Raw genomic sequence first — 25,463 nt, forward strand, 5'->3', positions numbered from 1 at the left:
CTATTTTAACAATTTGATTGTACTTCTTTGTCTATTTCTTAGAGTTGACAAGTGTATCATATGGGAGCCTGGTAGTGCCCCAGCAGAGGTGGAGGAAAGATCTATGGGTAGGGGTTTGGTAGTTACATTAAATGGAGTTAAAATTCAGAAAATTAAAGTAAAAGAAGCATCATCCATAATGGACTATAAAGGCCTTGGCTGCCTCTTTAGGGAAGAATATAAAGACCATGATTCAAGGGTCATAACATTTTCACCAGTAGACAAAATTCATATTAAGGTTTACATTTTGAAAAAGCATGTGCTTCTGAATTAGGTCCATACAGCATTTAACTATGATCTGGCTTATGATTTAAGAGAACCAAATTCTTTTGTTGGGGTTGCACTCTCCCCCAAAGGAGTAGGTTCATAACTTAGAGGTGTTGCTGGACACAAGCCTCCTGTTGGATAAACAGGTGGCAGCAGTGTTCAGGGGCACATTTCACAAACTAACTGGGTGACTTTGGGCCAGTCACTCTCTCTTAGCCTAACCTAATTCACAGTGTTGTTGTGAGACTGGGGAAGGGAAGGGCCCTCCTAATTACAAGAGCTCTGGAAAACAGTGTTCCTGGTGCCATAATATCACTTTTGTGCAAAAACCCAGAAGTGATGGCAACAGCCCACCCTGTGTACCCTCCTGCAACTCTCTAGGAATTCCACAGATCTCCATGGTAAAGACTACAGAGATTGCAGGAATTCCCAGAGCATGGGGTGGGGGCTGTGACATCTTTTCTAGGTCCTGACCCAGAAATGTCTCAGTGTTAGCAACATTGTTCCCACTTTCCCTCTCACCATCAAATTGATCTGTGGTGGGTGACTGGCTGCAGCAGTGGGGGATTGTCCTCCTGACCCCTGACAACCCTAAATATGTTCCAGTAGGGTAGCTTTGTTGGCTGGTGAGATTGCTGCGACCCTTCCTGGACAAAAAAAACCCTTGCCACTGTGGTGCATGCCCTAGAAACATCTAGATTAAACTACTACAATGTTTTCTATGTGGGACTGCCCTGAAGGGTATCTAGAAGTTACCATTTGTACATAATGCTGCAACGAGAATATTGACTGGAGTGGGTCATAGAGAGCCTGTCACAGCAATCTTATTTTGCCTACACTGGTTTACACTTTGCTTCTGAGCACAATTCAAGGTGCTGGTATTGATATTTAAAGCCCTATGTGATTTGGGGTCAGCATACCCGAAAGACTGCCTACTCCCATATAAACCTAACTGACCACTCTGGTTATCTTTGGAAGTCTTGTTTTGGGTGCTAGACAGGTGGCAAAGGGCATTTTTGGTCATGGTGCCAAATCTGTGGAACTCTCTCCCCAGGGAGATTTGTCTGTTTCCCTCTATCATTGTCTTCCACCAATGGGTGAAGACTTGTTTGTTTGTTTTATTTGGCTTTCCCTCATTAACTCTCATTGACCCTCTTCCTTGTTTGTGTGTTCCCTGTCTGTTTGTTTATATGTTATATTTAATATTTATCTGTATCTTAAATGTTTTAATTTTTTATTATTTGGTGCCTTGGGAACCCTAACTTGGGTGCATTGGTGCATACAAATGTTTTAAATAAACAATAAATAAATTTCCTATAGCTTTTCCAGAGGGACTTACTTCATATATGACTAGAGTTCCATTTCCAGTGTAGAAAGTACATGACACATTTATGCAGGACCCACAGCAAGAATGTTGACTAAGCGAAGGAACATATACTTGGTGCTATTAAAAAGAGACAAACATATTGTTAGTTTTTTTCAAATATTATTATACAGTGCTGAATCTGCCTCCAAAGGTTGTGATATAGAAATATGAATCTGATTCCTTTGGCAGAATTGTTCTCTTGATTGACTGTTCCCATGTATGTTATCTGGGTGACATGGGAGGCTACATCAGATCCCCTATTACTATCTGTCCCCTTCCTCCACATGAAGAGAGGAGGTGATTGCCCTTCTTTTGTGGATTTGAGTTACACACTCAATTCCCTGTCCGCAAATATAGGAAGTATACCTTGCCCCTACCTCTACCCTTACTAGTCTTCTGCTCCCAGTTATGCTGGGAAAGGAGAATAGAGAGAAATCAGTAGAGTTTGTGTGTATAGGGGTGGGGGTGCTGTTCTGGAAAAAGAAAGAGATAAGAACTCCTTGAGTTGTCGCTTATCTCCATTTACATTTCAATCACAATGGAAAATGGCCACTACAAAACTAATGACACAGAATAAGCTTGTCTATCCAAGTCAGTTTTGTATCTACATTTTCAAGAAACACAGGTAAATGTAAAACATTTCTATACACACACACACAATATAACATTATATATAGAACACTACTAGCTTGATACTCATGCTTCGCTACAGTATTTAACTACTTTAAATCCAGTTAATACTTATGAGTATGTAACATTTTTTGGTTTGTAGGTTGTTGTTGTTTTTCGGAGTTGGCAACACTAGTGAACTTTTAGAGGAAGACTGGGAGATGTATTTTACCTCAGGACATATTCAATGACTTCCAATAGCAACTGCATACTGTTTAGAATGTGGGAGGTTAGGACCAACCAGGCTGCATATGCAAATAACCTCTATGTTCCAACTGTCTTGGGGGCGGGGGATGAAGTGTAGAATGTTGTAAGACCCAGTCAGCCTGCATATGCTGGCTCGATCAGGGAAGAGTGGCCGAGCTGGCAGTGGGTGGGAGTGCAAGCAGGCAGTAGGCTGCCAGCCACACAGGGAAGGTGTATCCTTTTGGGAAAACATATTTACCCCTTTTTACCCCCTTAAGGGGCGGATTTCTTAAAATCCCTTCTTAGTGGGTATTTACATCATGAAAGGAATACTCTCCCCAAATTTCATGTTTCTAAGTCCAGGAGTTTGGGCTGGGTGTTGATGAGTCAGGAGTCAGACACTTGTCTTTATATATAAAGATATATAATTTTTACAGAGGTTTATTGTAGCTCCTCAACTCCATTCTCCAATATCTATTTATCTATCTATGAAGTAAAACAAAGCATCTGTTCTCTAGATTGCCTACAATCAGGATGTGTTATATTCACAAATGACTATCCCTATGTTTTGGAAATACTTACGGCTTCGCATTTTTGGGAACAGTTGATTACTGTCAGATCCATGGCATGAAATCCTGTCTTGAGGTCTCTCTCCTGAGAACACTTTACTGTGTAACAAAGATCTCCATCCAGATACTGAATAATAGACTGACCAGGGTTCAGCACTGTTACCTCTTGGAATACACAGACATTATCCTTTTCTAATGCAAAATAAACAAACAAAATAGTATCAAAATACTGCAAATGGAAATGTTAACAATTGAAGGAAAATATAAACCTGTAGAAACTTTGTGGGTTGGAGCCTAAAGCCACACAAGCAGGAGTTCGCACAGTAGGATCTTTCCAACCTCCTCCTACTCTCAGCAACATCCTCTGCAGTAGACCCCAAAAATCCTCTACAGAGGATATGAAAACACTCAAGGGCAAAATGCCACACGGCACTGAGAGCTGCAGTAAGAGAACTGGGCAAAGACATCCTCCCTCTCTCTTGTGTAAATACAGTAAGCCTTGGGGTGCTTTTGCTACACAAATACAAGCAAGGGAGGGTAAATTTTGCCCAATCCCCCTCCCCACTGCAGCCTCCAATACTTTGTCCGGTAAGTTCCCCACCCCTCAGCTGAGAAGGGTGTATTGGGGGAGGGGGGTTATTGGGGGAAGATTTTATTGCAAATCTCCTTCCAGTCTCATAACTGAAGGATCCAACTCACTGAATTTAAATACAGCAAAATTCTCTTATGATGACAGTTTCCCCACCTCTTTCCATTCCCCAATCATTCTGGTACTTTTTATATGCTAGCTCCCACTGGAATTTGCATAATTTTATGAGAGCTATAGTCAGGTCAGAATTTGACTTCATAACTTTATATGACTCAACTTTGAATTTCATGTCTAAGATGGACATTCAAGACAAAACTAAATTTTGTTATATACACATTATATAGAAGTAGCTTAATTTCTGCAATAACCATATACTAGTTTCATCAGATACTTTATTTTTTCAATGTACTCCCCACCTTTTGGTACATATGGGATCTATACTGTCTAACAATTACAAAGAATATGAGATATACAGCCATTTAACATTGTGTATAGTAGTAGGCTTGAAAAACTGCCACCTGCTCCAGAACTGTACTATTTCTATTCTAGAATCCCTTGCCTTGCCACTGCTATATTTGCAAACCAAAACTTGAAACTTTTAAGAGTACAATATTAAAAAATCAGCTTAAAACAAAACAAGTATTGATCAACACAAACATGAATAATTGAAAAGAAAAATACCACATGTGTACTGTGTACATCCACATGTACTAGAAATATTTTCATCTATTCTCTGAACTTCTCCCTGTGATATTAAAAACAAATGTTTCAGTGTGAAGTATATCCCATCTGACAAACACTACAAAATGTCATCTCATCTGTAAGAAAGTGAACAGTTCAATGATAAATAACTAATGTACATCCCACAATAACCAGAATACTCATGCTTTTAGCAGCAGTGAAAGGGTTTTTTTGCCTTTCATGCCCCTTATGAATTGGGTTATTTCAGTACCTATAAATAGATTGTATCACAAACCGCCCTTCTGCATGGAGAAGGACAACTGTTTTACCCATTATGTTAAAACATTCTACAAGGACAGTGAAACTAAATCCAAGTAATGTACTTACTCGTGTTTCAGAAGATGCACATCTTTCATAAACCCTTGTGCAATCAGAAGAATTAAAACTGCTACAGAACCTACCACAGCACTGTGTAAATTGCCATGCAAGTATTTGAGGAAAAATACTAGTGACCATTTTGCTTCGGTTCATGGTTCTTTGGACAACATGGATGGATGGTTGGATGCACGGATGGACAGACAGACAGACAGACACTTCTGACTGAACTGTCAGCAAACATATCTCATCAAGTTACTTTGAGGCAATCCCAAACTCTTCATGATTTCAATCCCATGCCTGAAATATCCCACATATATCTAAAGCATCTTCCACACAGTGCTATGCACTTCCTTACATTACAGGGGGAGTGTTTTGACAGGCAAATAAACATTTTAACATAATGTCAGAAAGGAATTTTTATGCAGTCACAGAAACTATTTTGTTTAAACTAAGCTAGAAAAGTAAATTACTTTGAAAACTCACACTTTACAAAAGTCAGCATGCTATGAATACATTTGATTAGAAATATATATAGTTTTCAGAAAAAAGCCTGCGTTCTAGCCTTCTGCTCCTCAAAGGGTTTGTTTATTTCATCTTCATCGCCCTGAAGGAAAATAGTAAAGAGCCCAGCAGCACCATTAAGACTAACCAACTTTATTGTAGCATAAGCTTTCGAGAGCCACAGCTCTCTTCGTCAGATGCAGATGACGAAGAGAGCTGTGGCTTTCAAAAGCTTATGCTACAATAAAGTTCGTTAGTCTTAAAGGTGCTACTGGACTCTTTACTATTTTGCTACTACAGACTAACACAGCTAACTCCTCTGGATCTATCTCCATGAAGGGGATGAAATAAACAAACCCTCTGGGGAACAATCTCTGCCTGTTCTTGAGAAGTGAAACTGACCATTTTTAACCTATACTTCCCGGCTAACATTGTGTCTCCCTTCACACGAGTGTCCTCGTATAAGAGGTCTCATGTAGAGAGACTCTAAGAAGGTACCCGGGTCTGTAAGTATTTACATTAAATAATTAACACTGGCACCTTTTACTTAGTAGTAGTAAATACTATGAATGGATTAATCAATTGATTTACTAAATATTGCAAATCTGATACAGTGACCCCTGTGGGTTTCAAGTTAGGCAGCTTTATCTTCTTGCTATCTGGATACCAATTTCCTGCTTCTTTTCACCAAAGTCAGCTCTTCAGAGTTCTGTTTCTTTTTGCACCTGCTGACTCATTTAATCCCCTTGAGCTTCTTTACCTGTCCATGGATTGTCCTTACAATATGACCCTTTATTTGTAACCACTTCCTTGAAAAATACACGATGATAAGGGGTACTACAACAATGAGAGGGATAAGATCAGATTAACTTCTTCTACTAATCAGTTGAGAGGGAAAAGAGGTGGTGTAACCTGATTCCCCCTCATTACTGCACCATGTTGTACCACTGTGCATTTTGACTGCAAGGCCCTTCTGACCCTCCAAGTGGATTTTTTAGATGAAACAGCAGGCCGTTAGGGAAGCACAGGGAAAAGCCAATTCCTCCAGAGAACTTTTCCACTGGATGCAACCCCATACCTTCCAATCTGGTTATGACAAAATTTACTGGAACTTGTTGACATGACCTCATTGTTTACTTGTTGAATTTGTCATCAATACTACCATTATATATAATAATCATGAGTATATAAGTAATCTGTAAACTAATGACTACTATATATGATGATGATAGGATAGCTAACAATTTTTTTTAAAGGTTAGGTTAACTATAGGGAATAAGAATTTTAAAACTGTTAGTAAATTATAGCCAATAAAATTTCTTACCACTTTACAAGCTGGAACAGTAGCATTTTCACAATCACATTCTAGGGAGGAAAAGAGAGAACATGATCATATCAGTGGAGGACAAAAGACTACAAGTTGCCAATTGAAGTAATTAGGCAAAAAGCCAAAGTATGGGTGGAAGATCTAAGGGCTGGAAGGTATATCACACAACCATCTTGCTGCAGATAAGCAGCTCTAGACCTGGCCAGTGCCTCAGCACCTCTTGAGAATAACAACAACAACATTCGATTTATATACCGCCCTTCAGCATGACTTAACACCCACTCAGAGCAGTTTACGAAGTATGTTATTATTATCCCCACAACAAAACACCCTGTGAGGTGGGTGGGGCTGAGAGAGCTAGAAGCTGTGACTGACCCAAGGTCACCCAGCTGGCTTCAAGTGGAGGCATGAGGAATCAAACCTGGTTGTCCAGATTAGAGTCCTGTGCTCTTAACCACTACACCAAACTGGCTCCATGTACACTACTGTGAATTCCATGGTGGAAGAAAGGCAAGGTATAAATGTAATAAATAAATGCTTTACCACAGTTCCAGTCTGGGCAGCACTGCCCAGGTACTTTTTTCTTTAGAAGTTTCATGTCGGCAGAGCAGTTCAGGTAAAATGATGGACAGAGGTTCTCATCACAAACTAGAAGAAGGGAAATTATTTAAATGGGGGAAACATATGACCATAATTCCTAGGCAAATTAGTCAGATGTACAGGTTTGGATCTAGGCAGCTTTTTCACTCAGCCACTTCCATACTACAACCCCCATCCCAAATGGCTTTTGTATATGCAAATACCCTGATTCTCAGCATCACCATTTTCACGAGCAAAAAAGCTGGTTGGATCTAATCCACAGTCTTTTCAGAATTATGTTAGTTGCCAATGATAATTACATGAGCCAGGATCTAAACAGCTCAAGGGACATTGCCCAGTGGGATTCTTCATTTTTTCCTTTGTATCACAGGCCCCCATGCCACTTAACATGTCTTAAAGATCCTTAAGTTTCAAAAGCAATTTTTGTACAGCATGGGAGGCTACTATTTCAAAAACGAAAGCTCACTTGGGTGCAGAACCAGTTGAGGTTTTTTTTGGATTTGGGGTCATGGTTGATAAGAGGGCTACTTCAAATGTTAGCTTTTCTTAATATCATTCTGAAAAAGCACATAGGGAATATGGTAAAATTGATAGAGTATTGAATGTGGATGTTGGAAAACTAAGTTCAGCTCCTTGCTTTGACATGTATTTCACGGAGTAGTCTTGGAGAGATCACCGTTGCTCAGACCGATCTACCTCATAAGGTTGTTGAGAAGCTCTGAGGAATAACAGAATATAACATTGAACTGATCTGCATATATCAATAATCAGATATGATTCCAAAGCATGTGGCTAGTATCTCACCAAGCTTAAAAGACAAAAAGATATCCATGATTATTTTCCAGTTAGTTTCCAATATGTGCTTTCAGAACACAAGTAAAGACAAGTAACACAACCAGGACCCATGCTGATCTCATCTCATCTCAATGGCAACAATTACTTGAAGGGTAATACAGAATATCACTGTAATTCATTTTAAGGTACATTAATACAAAACTTACCACAGTGATAATGAGGGCAACAGTACTGTGTAGTGTTAAGATCTACAGTAAGAATCTCCCCTTCATTACATAATGGAATAGGTTCAATACAGGATTCGCAAACTGCAAGGGAAAAAATAGATCAAATGGAAGGATAAAATTAATTAAACTGGCTTCTTGCCATTTTATATTTGAGTTCCTATTTGTAGTGAAATTCACTTATTCAATTCATTTCTTTTTGAATTAAAATATTTTGGGTTAGATTTTTGAGGCTTTTTTCCCTTTTAGGAGATTGGGCTGGTCAGCTCTGTCTATTCCGACCAGATAAGAGGCCTTGAGCCACAGGTGCAAACTTGAAACAGCTCTCAAGGACAAAGCTTCTCAGAGGCTGTACCTGCCTCCTGGAGTGTTAGCACATAGCCTTATGATGGTGGCTATCCCCCATCCTTACACGAGAGGACAGATCACAGCCTAGCATCAGAGGTTTTTGCCCATCTGACTAGCTAAGAGTTTAGGCCAGCTGCAGGCAGCTGGTCTTGAAAAAGGGAATTGCTCCTTCAGTGCAAAGAAAGATCAGGAAGGATCAAGGAAGCGGGAAGAAAAGAGGACCGGTTCCTGCTTTTGCTCCTGTTCCTAAATGCTATGCAACTGATGGATTCCTCTATACTGGCAACCTTTGTGCTTTTGTCTTTGGGACCTCTGGAGTTCAGAGCTAAAGCTCCCTTTTGGACTCTGAAACTTACTGAAGGTACCATCTGAAACAAGTTCAAGGACTTCTAGTGAATATAGCCTAGCTTAAATAGTCTGTTGTTTTGTGCTTCTCCAGATACTTCTATATTATTTTGATTGCTTTAGCAGTTTACTTAAATAAATAAATAAATAAATTTGGTGTTGAATTACTGAGAGTTGTGGCTTCAATCAAAACAATTCTTTGGCCATTTTGACACATGCAACCTTGTTAGTTTGTTTCTGGACTCAACCTGCTGAGTGCCTACCTTGCAGGGCTGCCTTCCGGTTTCAAACCTGATTGGGAGGGAACTTGCCTCTCGGTTCCACAGCTGAAGGTTTAGTTAAGAGAGGCGGGTGGCAGCTTTCCACCATGGCAGTGAGGCTTCACTTGCCAGTCCTTTTGGAATTTTGCCCTTCGACATCAGTAGGCGACTGGCAGCTCTCCCTGGAGACCCAGGCAGGCTTGCCAGAAACTGTTACAATATTCAAAACGAACAACTAAGTCTGTATGCTGAGAAGTGCCATTTACTCCCCCACTCAAACAAAAACTTCTTAATGAGTAATTAAATTGTGGGATTCGTTGCCAGTGAAGGCAGTGATAGCCGTGAGCATAGATGGGTTTTAAAGGGAATTAGACAGACTGGCCATGGTGAGTAAAGGGACCCTCCATATTCAGAGGCAGTAAACCTCTGAAAACTGGCTGCTGTATGAAACTGGATGCTGAATTAGAGGTGATCTGCTCCAGTAGATCTCTGACATCTCAAGCTCAGACAGACAAGGAAACAGAGCCTTTACCAAAGGAGACATAGGTACTGTGTGTTTAGATTGATAGTTTCAGCACTGGCAGAGAAGAGGAATCCTTCTCTCCCTCTCTGACCAAATGGTAAAGATCTGCAGTAGATGCACAACCTGCATCCTTACCAGACTACCAGTTCAAACCAGACTAAATTTTTCACTAACAGAAGGTGCTTTCATTAGTGGACCAAAAGGCTAGGGCAGAGCCAGGACCATCCAGAACACCCAAAAGACATGAATTATCCAACCACATTATCTGGAATGTCTGAATCCCAGATGGAAGGATGTCATAAAGTAAGAACCCAAAGTGTATTTTAGAGTACCATCAATCCACAATTTGTATGAACATGAACATGTACAATAAAATATACAGAATAATATGACAAGAACTTTCTGATACCTTCTTCAGATCGAATGAAGAATAAGGTCTACAAGGATATAAATTCTCTTCAGTCTACTAGTATTATGACTTCTGCCATTGTTTTCACATGTGCATGAACTAACAAGAGAGTATTGCATTCTTCCACTATATGATTATATGAATATGGTTCTTATTCTTCATTCAACCTGGAGATGGTATCAGAAAGATAACAAAATGAGTTTGTACCCAGGATCTTATCATATTATCCTGTATATTTCATTATATGTGTGTATACAAACTGTGGATTGATACTACTCTATTGCAAATAGATCAGGTAAAATTACATGTTAATTTTGGTTTGCATGCTAACACAGAACCAGGTACTAATGAACCAAAGAAGCTAACAATAGCATTTCTTGATTTGCTTCAAAACAAATATTCCAAAGCATTACTTGCAAACCCAGAAGCCCAAAATATACTCATCTTTTAAAAAATGTTTTACATGAGGAAAATGGTAACTTGTAAGCATTTTGTGCAGGTGTTTGAAAAAAAATATTTTCCAAATTCTCACATTTCTGAAAGCATACTGTCAGGGTGCCGATTTGTCCGTTTGCATGAAATTCCTTTCAGCTTATACAGTGTGAGAATGTGGACAGGATTCTTGGACGTTTGAGATTTTCCACCTTGTACGACTTTCACCCCTCTCAGCTGCTTAAAGCTGCTGGTGAGGGGGGCTGATAGACTGGATCCTGGACACAGTAAATGCCTCCTTGAGAGAAGCAGTGGTCACTCCTGTCTTGAAGGGCTATGTCCATTCCTAAAGAAATGGAGCCAGGACAGTAACTACCATCCAACCTCAAACATACCATTCTTGAGCAAGGTGATTGTGCAAGCGGTGTTTGGCCAGCTCCAGGGATTCCTGAATGAAGCAGATAGTTTGAATCCATTCCAGTCTGGTTTCAAGCCCGGTTATGGGACTGAAAAAGCCTTGGTCACCCTGGTGGATGACATATGCTAGGAGATGGATGGGGTGGGTGGGGGAGTGCAACCCTCTTATTGGCCCTCCCTCCCCATTGTGTTGTGTTTTGTATGGCTGTATTTATTGAATTGTTTTAATACTAAAGTTGTTTTCAGTTCAAATTGTTTCAAAATGTTGTTTGAGATTGTTTGTTAGTGTTATTATAGTCACTATCTTGGAGACTGTTTTGGGTGGAAAGGCAGAATACAAATGGTTGAAATAAATAAAATACTGTCATGTTCTGTAGCATATATGTGACATATTCCAAGGACTGGAACATTTATGTCACATATCTTTCTTTCTTTATTATCTTTCTTTATTATTATTATTACAGCACTTAGCCAGTACGTTAACCATAAAATTTAAGTGCACATTTTACAACCATTTGAAACATGAAGCATATAAGTATATACAATTTAAAAACATAATTTCCTAATATCTATCAAAATATCTATCTAGATGTTGTAATGTGTGATTATATTTGTTTATGAAAGGAGGAAGAGTCATAGAGTCTCTCTATGCAATACATTTGACACATGTTTTTCACATGTTGGGAGCAGGGCTTTTTTCTGGGAAAAGAGGTGTCAGAACTCAGTGGGTTGCCAGCACATGGGGCAACTCCTGGCAGGAGGTACCACATGTGCGTGCATGAAGCACACATACGCACTCCCAGGACCATGCAATGATGTCACTTCTGGGAAGTTATGTCATCGCACAGGACGCAGCCACAAGGAGCGCTCCCACAAGGAAGGATGTTTAAATTTCCCTCCGTGACACTGGTGATCTAAACTCCCCCCTTGCTGCAGCTGACTGGGACCAGTCAGCGGGAGCAAGGGGGGAGTTTTTTGAAGTTTAAATCACCCTCTGTGCCGCTTGCAAGCGCTGTCAGCTGGCGCCAGTCAGCTGAAGAAGGGGGTGGTTAAAGTTAAAATTGCCCTCCGCTCTGCTTGTTCTGGCTGAAAAAAAGCCCTGGTCTGAAGACATAATGTTAGCTGGGAAGCATAGTTTTAAATGACAGAGCCGGCGGAGACTGCTCCAAAGGGGATGGATTCTCTCACAGCCCTCCACTGCTTCTGTGTCTCCCCTTACGGAGCCTTTGCCCTACCGAGGGTTAGTTAATTCAGAGTTTTAAGCAACAAGGGTGGCTGTGAGAGAATACATCCCCTCTGAAGCGATCTCTGCTGGCTCTGTCTTTCAAAACTTACGCTTCCCGGCTAACATTGTGTCTCCCAAAATTTGATGGACATGGGCCCCGGCATCTCATGCAGAGAAACTCTTAGTGTCTTTCTTGTATGTATGTATCAGTGACTGTGTGTCTGTTTCATGAATATGTGTCCATACATGTGAAAGACAGCACATTTCGCAGTGTTGCTCACTTCACCTTTTTCAGTTATCTGATTGAACTCTTTATGTGTTTTGAACTGTTGTCTGGATTGGGTTGACAGAGCATTTTCTGTAAACTCTGCTCTAAACTACTAGGCTCCACTTACAGCTGAGTTAATGTCTCAACATTACCTGGTCCTCTACAAACCCCCTTATCTGCCCAGGAGATTGGAGGACTTGATCCTTTCCTAGTAGCAATGCTCTACCTTTCAAACACAAGTAGTTTCTGTACCCAAAGTTCCTTACCACACAAATACGAAAAGCAGCAAGGATCTTCCTGTTTTGCTTCAACAATAAATTGGTCTTCTCTGCATTCTGGACGGGAAGCATTGGGACATGCTGATGGATCACACTCTGAAAGAAGATAGTTTTTCTATTATTTTTAAATGCTTAGAGGAGTTATACAAATCACTTGTTGTACACTGGAAGGAAGAGGTGGCAAAGAGAAACAGAAGGCTGCCACTCTGGGTTGATTTGAGGCCAAGGCACTTGAACAGCTGCACTTCGTCCCATAGTGTCCAGCCCATCAGGCTAGATGTGCCTGCAGAGATGAAGTGGGTGGTGACCAGGTGAAGGGCATTTTCAGTGGTGACACCTCTCCTTTGGAATGCTCCCCCCCTTAATGCCTGCCTGGTACTTACTCGGTTCTCTTTTTAGTACCATGCTAAAACATTTCGTTTCAGCCAGGCTTTTTAAACTTAGGGTTTCCATCTTTTTAAGGCTATTTTTATACAAATCTACATGAGCAACCTTTTCTTAATCTGGTTATTTTAAAGTACACTTACCACATCGATACTGAGGGCAGCATGATAAAGGACTATATCCCACTACCAGCTTTTCAGAACTTTTGCATGTTGGAATAATAGAGTCACATAGAGTTGTGTTGCATTCTGAAAATTGAAATTAACACTGGGACTTAATCAACATGACACTACTTAGTATGCTAATGTAAATGAACATGACAGCCAAAGTATTTAATCATATTTTCAAGCAGTTGCAGTTTACTAACTAGAAAATGTAAATACTGAACCAGCAGTTCTTTTTACAATCCCCTGCCCATAAGGAAATAAACTGTCAATATACATAAATAAATAAACTTAAATTGATAACATATTGTCGAAGGCTTTCACGGCCGGAGAAATTGATAATGCTTTGTGGGATCATAACATGATATCCTGCATTATTATTTACTGTATTGGTCAGTACAAAAAAAGAGAACAAATTAAGCTGACATTGTTTCTAGCCTACCAGATTGATGCACAACCTTTTTTGCTTTTGCTCATGAAAGACTGAAGACAACACAGGCATCTTGTTTCATGATGCATGGAGCAGAAAAAACACAAGATTGCAGTGCCATTGCTGGCAGCTCAGCACAAAGCCAGAAGTCCAGAGACTAGGCCGTTCATTCTCAAGCCTCTGGAACTCTACCCCATGGTTCTTGCCTTTCTAGATGAGGTTTCAAAGCACTAGTACCAATTTCCCTTTTCAGCATCCACAGTACTTCTGAGAAGGAAAGTGAACACAATCCTTTAGATTGGCATATTATCTGCAGCTGACGGGGCTATTCCAGGGGTTTTATATGCCCTGGTTCCACTTCTGTGCTGCTTAGTCAATCCCATTGAAGGGGTGTGGCCAAATGGTGCTTTGTGAATGTAGGTGAAGCACTTCATAGTCTTGTATCTTCAGTCATTGCTTAGGTAACTACTAGATATTTCAACATAAATCAGAGAAAAAGATTTTCATGCTTGTTTCTTAGCAGAGCTGAGAACCACAGGAGAGTACTAGTGTGTTTTGTCAAAACTTCAGTATTGACTTTGCCCATGAAAAATACTTTTCCCCAAACATTAATAGACAGCAATATATTTTAGGTTGCTGTTCATTCCACCCTGGACACAAATCAGTTCCTCTCACCTTAATATCCCTATCACCTCACAAATATTACTATTGTGGAGAGTAACTTTGCTGTAACACTTACCACAGACTTTCTTTGGACAGCAAGCTTTCTCTTCAATTACATTAATAATTGCCTCACCCTCCCGCTCACAGATGGGAGGTGGCTCTTCATTACATTCAGGATCTATAGCAATAATACTCCCATTCTCCAAGCATTTATACATGCAGCAGCCTTTATTGGAGCCATTCCAGACCTCTCCAGCAGAGCGGGGCTGCCCTTCATTATCTGTGCATGCTGTTAAAGAAAAATTATTCATTCTTGTATAATAATACAACCAACATTCTTGGAATATATTGACTACATCTGATCCCTGTATAAATGGCAACAGGAGGATTGAATCAACAATCATATTGTATAGTATGATATCTCATTCAGTTAGTCTTGAACCAGTATTTTAAAGTTGCTTCACATGGATCCACAGAAATTTTTAATCTACTGCTTGGAACTCATTATCAACCTCAAGAAGGAAGCTGTTTTGTAAAAAGAGATGGTGTTTTTGTGACTTGAAGATAGACTACAGCTTTTCTACTTGGCACCCAGTATGGAATGCCTAGTAACTAAGAAGAAGACAGCGATAGAAACCATACTTCCTAGCCTCATCAGAAAGTTAGCATACTTGGGGCAAATTATTTACTTACCACATTTTTCTTCTGGAATGCAAAGGTCAGCATCGGTTCTATGAAGGATGGTCCCATTTTTGCAAACACAGTCTTCTCTTAAGTAGGAACATGGTGATTCTTCATAGAACCATTTATTTAGGCATGTTTTGGCCGCACAGGGTTGCACGCAAGGCTGATATTCCTTCCCAGTGGGACAGCTGAGGGCTACGTTTATACATACGGAGGAAATGAAAAAATTGTTAACATTTTCTGACATTCACTGTGAGAGGGCAAAAAATGGGAAACAAAAGGAAGAAGAAACTTTAAAACGAAGGCTTAACATAGGATAAAACTTGTCTACATTATCTACATATTTTAACTAATGTATCTCATCATAAGCTATGTTTTTGTTCTAAGACTTATAAATTCAAGCCCAGTCATCAAAACTGGAACCAAGACTTTGATGAAAAGGATATAACAATGGGCAGATGAAATAAATGAATTATGTGCCATTAGTACACATACTAAAGTTGGAGCAGTGGTAAACTTAGCACTAAGTCATAGACCCTATTTTACACAATCCTCTGGGACTGTTGTTGTTAAAGTATGATTGCATCTAAGAAAAAATTATCCTCATTCGCACAATACAGTGAATGTACATAAAATATATGTAGTGTCTACACTTAGTTTTTATTTGTATATGCATTTAGTAATTCTCATGCTATAATGCACATATAGATGAATGTGTGATCTATACTTCGCATTTATCCAGGTACCGATACCCAGTTTTATTTTTAAAGTGAACATGTGTTGGCTGTTACTTACAAACAGATGTGTGCATGTACATGCAGGATTTCATTACAATGTGTGGACAGGGTTTACGTTAATATCATGTCAAACTACGTTTCCTTGGAAGCTGATATAATGTAGTAGCTAAAAGGATGGGCTGATATTCAGTAAGTTTAAATTGTGACACTATCATGAATTCATTAGTTGGTCTTACAATATTTATTATTTATTTAGAAAAAGCATCTATTATTTATTTAGAAAAAGCATCTTTATGCTGCTTTTCCATGAACCTGGCTGAGGCAGCTTACAAAATAAAAATAATAAAAAGAAAACATTAAAATCTATCTTTAAAAATGCCCCAACCCAGCATAAAAACATAATTATAAAAGAGACCACAAACAGCTTAAAACAACAGTTTCCAGGCTAAAGAGTGTTTTAAAATCAACTCCTGAATTAGAAACCTGGCTGAACAGAAACATTTTGGTCTGGTGCCTAAAAGAAAGCAATGTGCATCCTAAGCATTGAATGGGTTTAGAATGGAGTAACTCTGCTTAATATGGCATTGTTAGTTACTCAACTACCCCCACCCTTCATCTGCAATATGGGATAACAACATTGACCTACCTTACAGGGATTACAGGTTACAAGTTAACACTGAAAGTATATAAATATTATTTCACAGTATTATCATTTCTATACAAATAGCAATATACAAGGTACTTTACAGTTCTTATCATAGATGTGAGGTACATAAGATCTCTTCAAAAGGAATAAATACAACTATTTATCAAATGATACTGTACATGGGAGCCAGTGGTGAAGAGAATTTAGTACACACTCATAGATATGCTGAAGTGTGAGAAGAGAGTGGTGTGGTAAAAATTCTCCTCAATAGGCAAGCCAGTAATTTACGGCTTGGTAAATAGTTCTGTCTGTCTGTCCATCAAGACTAGAACTTTAGTGAACTTCATGGCTACGTGTGGATTTGAGGTTGGCTTCTCCTTTCAAAAACCTAATATTCGCCATCATTTCTGGTTATCAAATCTTAAATGTAAAATATAACTCAACAGCTGAAGACAGTACTATACTTACAACAATAATCTGGTGTTCTCCATTTAATGCAGATATTATGTTTGTTGCACAGTGCAACATAGGCAGAAAGAGCATCACATTCATAATTCCAGAAATAAGTATTGTTGATCCACATTTTTTCACAAAAATCTTGTGGTGAAACCTAGGATTTTTTTTAAAAAAGACTGAACACATATTATCATTTTTCTTTTGATACCACATCTTTTTTTCATTGTGACTGTTTTGTTGGAATATGCAGCCAGAGACAGAGAAAGAGAGATTTACGCCCTTGCACTAGCTAGAAAGGACAAAGCAGGAAATGTGGCAATAAGGTACAGCCTCCCAATGGCAGTGCAGTAAATAGTGCTAGAATTACTAATCCTTCTAGTGGGAAATATTCTTCCAGCTTAGTTGGTGGCAGTGGTTACTACCCAGAGAAAAGTTGGTACATTCGGGAGTAAGGGAAAGGGGACGCCCTGCATGGCAGTGACAGAAACAGGAGTGTTCTGAGCTCCCGAACAAAGAGGAAGAAGGCCTGTGAGACCATTTCCCCACAACATGAATGTGAATCAATTATCACATAACAAATACGGAGCAAACAAGAACATAATTTAAATAACAAAGACCTCAAAGCAATACAAAATGAAATAGATTTAATTCCTTATCTTCTTTTGAAGTCTACCTTTGAAGAAACTGCTTAATCCCACCCACCTCCTCTTTTTGAGTCTCAATACTGATGCTTGGCATAATGCTTTTCCTATTTTTATTTAATTTCCCACCAACAGAGATTTTTTTAAAAAAAACCTAATCTATTTGTAGAACAGAACCATCAGGTATGAGCGGCAGCATCTGCACAAAAATTTAAGTATTTTATCTTTTTGTTTTAACTTATAATTGCTGTATTTGATCTTATGGACATAGGATTTGCTCAGTATTTTGTACTTACTTTTTTATGGCATGGAACAAAAGCCCATCTATGTAACAGTTCCATACAATATGTACAGTTGTCTTCTGTACAGTTTCTTACAGGTCTCCTGGTTGTTACGTCAACAGATTTCTCAATTTCCCAGCTTTTAATAAAGGCTTCAATTTCTTCCATATTTGTAATTACTGTTCTGTTTTGCATTTTCAGGTCATCAACTGGATCACCATTGCAAACACCTTAAAATTTGTAACAAAACACAAGGAAGTTAACCCCATGAAGTAGTTATTAGATAAGCTGTATCCTCTTTTCTGTGCTAGCTCCTCCTATATAAAAGGAAAGTTATAGAACAAGTTGAAGGATATACTTCACAGAGACACAGATTCCATGGAATACCAGATACGACTGTTTACTGCTCTTTCCTAAATTCTGTCACCATCTGTTTTATGAAGTTATTGGATGTTTTGTGAAGTTATTGGACTATCCCAGATTCCAGAGGCATAGCCATGATTTCAATGGGCTTAGACTGAAATAACTTTGTTTAGGATTGCATTGTTAGCGTGTTGCAGCAAATACAAAAAGGAATCTTGTGGCAGACTATCTATCTGTGTTAAGGAACTCAGTGTTGTTTCTAAGAATTCTTTTTAGATTAGAAAACTATCTATAAGAAAAGACGTATCTACCATACAGTGTCAGTGTAAGAGAAGTATCACTGTCCAGGATGAGCTGGAAATAATTGATGATGAGACAACAAACAGTACTCTATGGCTTTCCCTTTTGGCCCTGTCTTCTAGTAAGATACCTGCAGGTAGCAGTAGGTTTTCAATCTATTTCATCGATGTAGTGGGTAGATATTCTAGTTTTAAGAATGCCTGATATACACCCTCAGTTTTTAGTTCCTGTCAAAGAAATTGGAATAAATGTAGTGTATTGTAGGGCTAATTTCCCATGCAAGCAAAGTGATACTCAAAATTCTACAACAAAGACTCTTACTATATATGGAATGAGAAATGCCAGATGTTCAAGCTGGATTCAGAAAAGGAAGAGGCACTAGAGATCAGATTGCAAATTTACAATGGCTAATGGAACATACCTGGGAATTTAAGAAGAAAATCAACCTGTGTTTTATGGATTACAACAAAGCTTTTGACATTCTGGAAAAGCTATGGAGAATATTAAAAGAAATGGGGGTGCCACAACATCTGATTGTTTTGATGCGCAACCTGTACTCTTGGCAAGAGGCTACTGCCAGGACAGAATATGGGGAAACAGAATAGTTTCCAGTTGGCAAAGGAGTCAGACAAGAGCGCAGAGTATATCATAAGGAATGATGAATTAGATCTACAAGAAAGTGGAGTGAAAATTGGTGGAAGGAACGTTAACAATTTGAGATATGCAGATGATACCATGTTACTGGCAAAAAATAGTGAAGACTTGAAACGACTACTGATGGTTAAAGGAGAAAGCACCAAAGCAGGATTCCAGCCGAACATAAAGAAGACAAAAGTAATGACCACTGGGGAATTACACAATTTTAACGTTGACAATGAGGAAACTGAAATTGTTCAAGATTTTCTATTCCTTGGCTCAATCATCAACCAACAGGGAGACCGCAATGAAGAAATCAGAAGAAGATTGAGACTCGGAAGAGCAGCTGTGAAGGAGCTAGCAAAGATCCTTAAAGATAAAGATGTCTCTGGGAATCAAGATAATCCAAACAATGGTATTCCCCATTATGTGAAAGTTGGATGGTAATGAAAGCTGACAGGAAGAAAATTGATTCATTTGAAATGTGGTGCTGGAGGAGAGTTTTGTGGATACCATGAATGGCTAAAAAGACAAAGAAGTGGGTACTAGATCAAATCAAGCCTGAATTCTCCCTAGAAGCTGAAATGACAAAACTGAGGCTATTGTACTTTGGACACATCATGAGAAGACAAGATTCTCTGGAAAAGTCAATAATGCTAGGAAAAGTGGAAGGCAGTAGGGAAAGAGGAAGACCTAAAATGAGATGGCTTGACTCAATAAAAGAAGCCACATCCTCCAGTTTGCAGGATCTGAGCAAGTCTGTTAATGATAGAACATTAATTTTGGAGGGCTCTCATTCATAGGACCACCATAGGTTGGAGGCAACTTGACAGCACATAACACACATTGTAGGGCTTGGCTATATATGTACTATATGTATATATGTATATACTCAATATAATACCAATATATGTAGGTACTTTTTAGTGTGTTGTTCAGTGGTGTGCTTGAGTGAGAAACAGCAAATACAAACAATCAGATCACAGCTAAGTTTTTGGGTGGGTTGAAATGGCACTGGAAAGCATGCTGTTATTTCATAAATGGAAAATATACATTTCATTAAAAGAAGGATAGTTCTCACCGCAAAGTCCTTCAGTCTTGGTGGTGGTGTTGGAGTGAAAGCCATACTGGATATCTATAATGCCTGTAACATGAGCCCACTTAATGTTGATCCCTGCTGGAGTGTTAATGACATACATAGCACCTGTATCTTGAATGCATAAGCCATGTTTAGAGAAGGGCAAAGGCTGAATCACCGAATCCACAACTACCTAAAATAATCCAAATATATTACAGGAATAAAAAGTACAGTCCAAACCCATGCATCTGAGTATGGCATGTGGCCATGTTTTTTTTAAGGATTATTTTCCAATATAATAGATTGCCAGCAGATAATTACTTCCAGGGGTCATTTCGTAGAAAAAGAGCTGGAGGAACACATTAGCATAACTCATTAGCATAACTTATTCGCATATGCCACACCTCTTGCCATCACTGGAAGTGTGAGAACAAGAAGGGCATCCCCAGGAAAAAAGGACGATTCAAAGGACAAGAATCCGGGGCACTATAACTGTAAGCTATCAAGAACAATTAATATATATATATTTTTTACATGTGCAAAGTGCTAAAGTGCAAGTGTATACAGAATCAATACAAAGTGCATGAGTTACAAGCATTCAGGGGTAGTCTGTCAATAAATAATTAGTCACAACAATTCAATATATAGTCTCAACTGGTGGACAGAGAGTACGCAGAGGTGGGAGAAAAGCGTCCTGCTTGAGCTGGAAATCAGTCCATTAGTCCATAGGTCCACAGATAGGACAGGACAGGCCCCAAGGCACTGCTAGCCGACGCGCTTCTGCGCAATTTTCCGTTCTCGTTTCGGTGTTTCTTCTTCTAGGGCTAGTTTTAATGGAACTCCGCAGGCGTCTCTCCTCACACCACACTCAGTTGAAAGCACAATGAAGCCGAAGTCTGTCTGCATATAATAAGGACAATCAGTGAGCAAGAGAAATAGTTATGTGAAGAAGAAACACCGAAACGGGAACGGAAAATTGCGCAGAAGCGCGTCGGCTAGCAGTGCCTTGGGGCCTGTCCTGTCCTATCTGTGGACCTATGGACTAATGGACTGATTTCCAGCTCAAGCAGGACGCTTTTCTCCCACCTCTGCGTACTCTCTGTCCACCAGTTGAGACTATATATTGAATTGTTGTGACTAATTATTTATTGACAGACTACCCCTGAATGCTTGTAACTCATGCACTTTGTATTGATTCTATATACACTTGCACTTTAGCACTTTGCACATGTAAAAAAATATATATATTAATTGTTCTTGATAGCTTACTGTTATAGTGCCCCGGATTCTTGTCCTTTGAATCACTGAAAGTGTGTCATTAGTATAACTTATTTGCATATGCCACACCCCCTGACATCACCTATTCTGGCTGTTTTGGACCCAATCCTGGTCATTCGGGGCCGAAATTGGGCCCAAAATGGCAAAAAGGGGCTGAAAATGGCTGAAAAGGGGCCCAAAATGGTCAGGATCAGGCCACTGATGAGCGGGAGAGTGACCCACCATCCGTCAGAGGCCCGATCCAGGTCGTTTCAGCCCCAATCCAGGCCGAAATGGGCCCAAAATGGCCGAGTCAGGTGGGTGGGGCCACCTGACATGTGACCTCTTTGGGGAACTGCCGGAACTGCGTTCCTGTGCATTCCCCCTCAAAATGAGCCCTGATTACTTCCATAAATCCCATGTAATAAAGCAGCATGTTCACTTCCACATGCTATGTTCAGATTTAGACTGACATATGAACTCTCCATTATTGGTTGAAGGTGGTTCATAGTATTTTCAATAGATTTTATTACACATCTTTCAGACATCATTCAGTTTTTAGGCTGTACAGTCTGTACTGTGTAGTGACATTATTTCATGTTTGGGGGGGGAAAGTGAAGGAAATAAAGGCAGATTCACAGCAAGGGTTAAAGCTCTATTTCTGTATATATTTGATGTTAAATTAAAGAAGTGGGTTTGTATTCGGGGATTCTGCTGGATCCTGGCCTATGGTTGGAAGTTCAGGTCCGCTCTGTGGCACATAGTGCCTTTCGTCAGCTTTGGCTGATATACCAGCTACAGCCATTTCTGGAAAAGTGTGATCTGCCCACAGTGATCCATGTTCTAATCATATCCAAGTTAGATTACTGAAATGTGCACTATGTGGGATTGCCTTAAAAATGGTCCAGAAACTTCAACTAATCCAAAATGTGGCAGCCAGGCTATTGTCCAGTGTTGGTTATAGGGACTGTATCACCCCTAAGCTAAAAGATCTGAACTGACTACCCATTTGTTTCCATGCAATTGCAAAGTCCTGGTTCTTACCTTTAAGGTCATCTTGGGACTAAGGTACCTAAAGAACAGTCTCCTCCTATACTGTTCAGCCCACCAGTTATGATGATCTACCTGTCAAGCCCTGTTGTCTGTTCCCCCAGCCTTCAGAGAAGAAGTGGGTGATGACTAGAGACAGAGCATTTTCTGTTGTGGCACCTTGCTTTTTGGATTCCCCTCCCCTCAAGGCTCACTTGCTGTCTACTTTACAGCCTTTTAGGTGCCAGACCAAAACATTTTACCCAGGCTTTTAATGAGGTTTATTTATCTTTTTAGCTGTTTCATACCCTGGTTTGGACCTGAGGTCTGATTTAATGACTTGTTTTGTTTTTTATTGATAAGTTAAGATTTTATCTGCAAGCCCCTTCAAGCAGGATTCTGGATAGATGGCATAAAATCCTCCTAAATAAATAAATAATGAAAATAACTATTTTTAATACACAATAAATCAGAGATATGTGAGGAATTGTAAGGTATTGTCTTAATTCAAAGAAGTTACTTCCCTCCAAGTCCTGCTTAATAACACCCCAAGATTATGAAAGTCAAGCAGGAAGAGAAAAAGGGAAAGCAATACTGGATCGCGCAACTCAGAAAGGAATTACAAATATATCAACAGTTGCTGTTAAGAAATTCCATTGCTACCTCATCCCACTCATTAGCAGAAAGGAGGAGATGGGCAGGACTCAGAATATGTTTTGCAATCGTTTGTGTGGCTGGGGCCTATTCACCTGAAGTTTCATACAACACTGGGCCTTAGCCAGAAGTCTGTCAGACTTGAGGAGAAGGACAAGTATTTAACCTATGTAAACCTGACCCCCATCTTTGGGGAATGTCAGTTCAGGCAGGTGACATGAGAGGAGCGTAGAAAGGGTTTCAAATTGAGAGTTGGAGTGCAGAAGTCTAGTAAGACCATCAGCTAGATCTTTTCAGCCTGGCTGGTGACATGGTTATTTTTTCAGACACAGCTAGGTTTGCCGACTACCTGGAGAAAATCACCCTCTTCCTTTAGCAGGTGTTTAATGGAATATTATTTACCAGGTGATGCTATTTACCCGCTTGCCATGAAAAGCTTCAGCTGCCCATTTCCACACATGAAGCCTTTATTGAAGGTACACATTAAGCCAATATTTTCTTTAGGCTTGTTTTCAGTCTTAGGCACAGGACCTCTCTTGTGGGCATAACAATGCAGCTTTTGATAGCAAATGACTGGACCTTTAGGCCTCAATAGGTGATGATATGGGTTAAGGGTCTTTGAGAAGGAAGCTGTGGCCACAGCACACTGTGAGGATATTGGCTGCAGGCCCATATTTAGGAGGCAGGGGGGGAGTTGCTTGCCTCAGGCACCGCCAAAGAGAGGACAGCAGGTGCAGCTGCTGGCTGGGAGCATGCAGAGCTGGCGGCGGCAGCATGGGCGGCTGCACATGTGGGAGAAATGGGAGGCTGCCCACACTGTCTTGGCCACCTGCTGTGCTGACGGCAGCCGGCTCGTTGGGTGCCGAGCTGGCCCTCCGGTTCCTGCAGTGGCTGCTGGCTGGGAGTGTGTGGAGCTGGTGGCGGCAGCATGGGCGGCTGCACGGTAGGGCTGGGAGGCCGCCCCCATAGCCCTGACCGCCTGCCATGCAGACGGGGCAGCTGACTCACTGGGTGCTGAGCTGGCCCTCCAGTTCCTGCAGTGGCTGTTGGCTGGGAGCGCACTGCCAGGTAACTGGCGGGGAGGTGAGCAGCCCAAATCATGGGAGCACTCCTTGTGGGGGAGGGGTGCGCCCTGCGCAATGACATCACTTCAGTGACATCATCATGCAGTCCTGGGAGCGCGCGTGCTTTGTGCGCATGCACATGTGGTGACAGGGGTGCCACCTACCAGGAGTTGCCCCGGGTGCCTGCAACCCACGCTACACCGCTGATTGGCTGAGAGCCTCCCCTCAAAGTTCAGGCTAGATTACACCGGGAACAACAGTGGTAAGTCTGCAAAGTGTTTTCCCACATTGTATGGCTAGAGTCTGACGTTCAGTACCCAGCTGAGGTACTTTACATACAGCAGTGGCCGCTCTCTTCTTTTCCTCTATTATAGCTGGGGAAAGCTATTTGATAACTTTTCACTTACCCTCTTTGGCTTTTAGTTACCAGCGTTTGTAACTTTGTTCCATTTTACAGCCTTAAAGGAGTTCAGGTGAGGGAGAATGTCAATCAAGAAGAATAGTTTAAAGCTCCCATGGGAGAATTTGTTTGAACAGAGGGATGAGGGAGATGGAGGTGGACCATCCCCTTATCAAAGTGGTGGAAACTGTATGTGGCCATGAAGGTAGGTAGAGAGATGCCTTATGGATGCTGATACTTCCAGTTCCACCTCTTCCTCTTCCTACAATGACACATAAAGGATCTGATAGATGTTAGGAAACAGACTGGGATTTTCTGTTGCAGGAGCTAAAGTACAAACCAGATGTTTGGCACACGAGATCCAAAGCATGTGGCTAAGTAGATTGGTATCAGAGAATGTGGAAATTAGTATCTATAACTTTTTAAAGTCCTGATAGCGCTGCTATTTCACTCTTTTAGCTAGGACTTACAATTGCAATATAATCAACACTCATGCACATACATAAGTCAAGGAAATTAAATTACAGATATCTATGGTAATGAACAATATATTCTCAGAATGCAAAGATAGCAGTTGTTTCATCACTCCATTTCTGACCCCTATGGATAATTGCTATATTTTAAAAAATCTAGCTGCTTTTAAATTACAGCATTTATTGCATCAGATAATATCTGTATGACCATTCGCTTATTCATTCAATTACAGTTTTAACAGAATTAATGACAATTTAGGATTACTTCATTTACCTTTCTTGCTAAACGGTTTATGAGTACAGCATATGAAGATGTTGTTACATTAAGTTTCTTAAAACAGAGGCCTGAAGCACTTCCAGGCGGAGCCTTGAAAGAAAAAGACAAAGACAGAATTTTGGAGGAGAAATGTAAATCAGTAATTAGTGT

At 40.2% G+C, this 25,463-nt stretch overlaps 1 protein-coding gene across 1 annotated transcript in view; it reads right to left on the minus strand.

Annotated features, from left to right (window-relative positions):
• Positions 1-25,463, minus strand: part of OTOGL (otogelin like) — a 132,364-nt gene that overhangs the window by 15,541 nt on the left and 91,360 nt on the right. The window contains exons 40-53 of the mRNA XM_054987760.1: positions 25,311-25,403; positions 20,163-20,352; positions 17,798-18,012; positions 16,873-17,014; positions 15,031-15,216; positions 14,414-14,626; positions 13,224-13,328; positions 12,685-12,792; positions 8,174-8,275; positions 7,116-7,220; positions 6,570-6,610; positions 4,367-4,430; positions 3,110-3,288; positions 1,646-1,750 (exon numbers count right to left, since the gene is read on the minus strand). Of these exons, the coding sequence (XP_054843735.1) occupies positions 1,646-1,750; positions 3,110-3,288; positions 4,367-4,430; positions 6,570-6,610; positions 7,116-7,220; positions 8,174-8,275; positions 12,685-12,792; positions 13,224-13,328; positions 14,414-14,626; positions 15,031-15,216; positions 16,873-17,014; positions 17,798-18,012; positions 20,163-20,352; positions 25,311-25,403 (1,848 nt within the window). The remainder of the gene's footprint in view (positions 1-1,645; positions 1,751-3,109; positions 3,289-4,366; positions 4,431-6,569; positions 6,611-7,115; positions 7,221-8,173; positions 8,276-12,684; positions 12,793-13,223; positions 13,329-14,413; positions 14,627-15,030; positions 15,217-16,872; positions 17,015-17,797; positions 18,013-20,162; positions 20,353-25,310; positions 25,404-25,463) is intronic.

The sequence above is a fragment of the Eublepharis macularius genome, chromosome 9 (assembly GCF_028583425.1).
Source record: "Eublepharis macularius isolate TG4126 chromosome 9, MPM_Emac_v1.0, whole genome shotgun sequence".
Taxonomy (NCBI): Eukaryota; Metazoa; Chordata; class Lepidosauria; order Squamata; family Eublepharidae; genus Eublepharis; species Eublepharis macularius.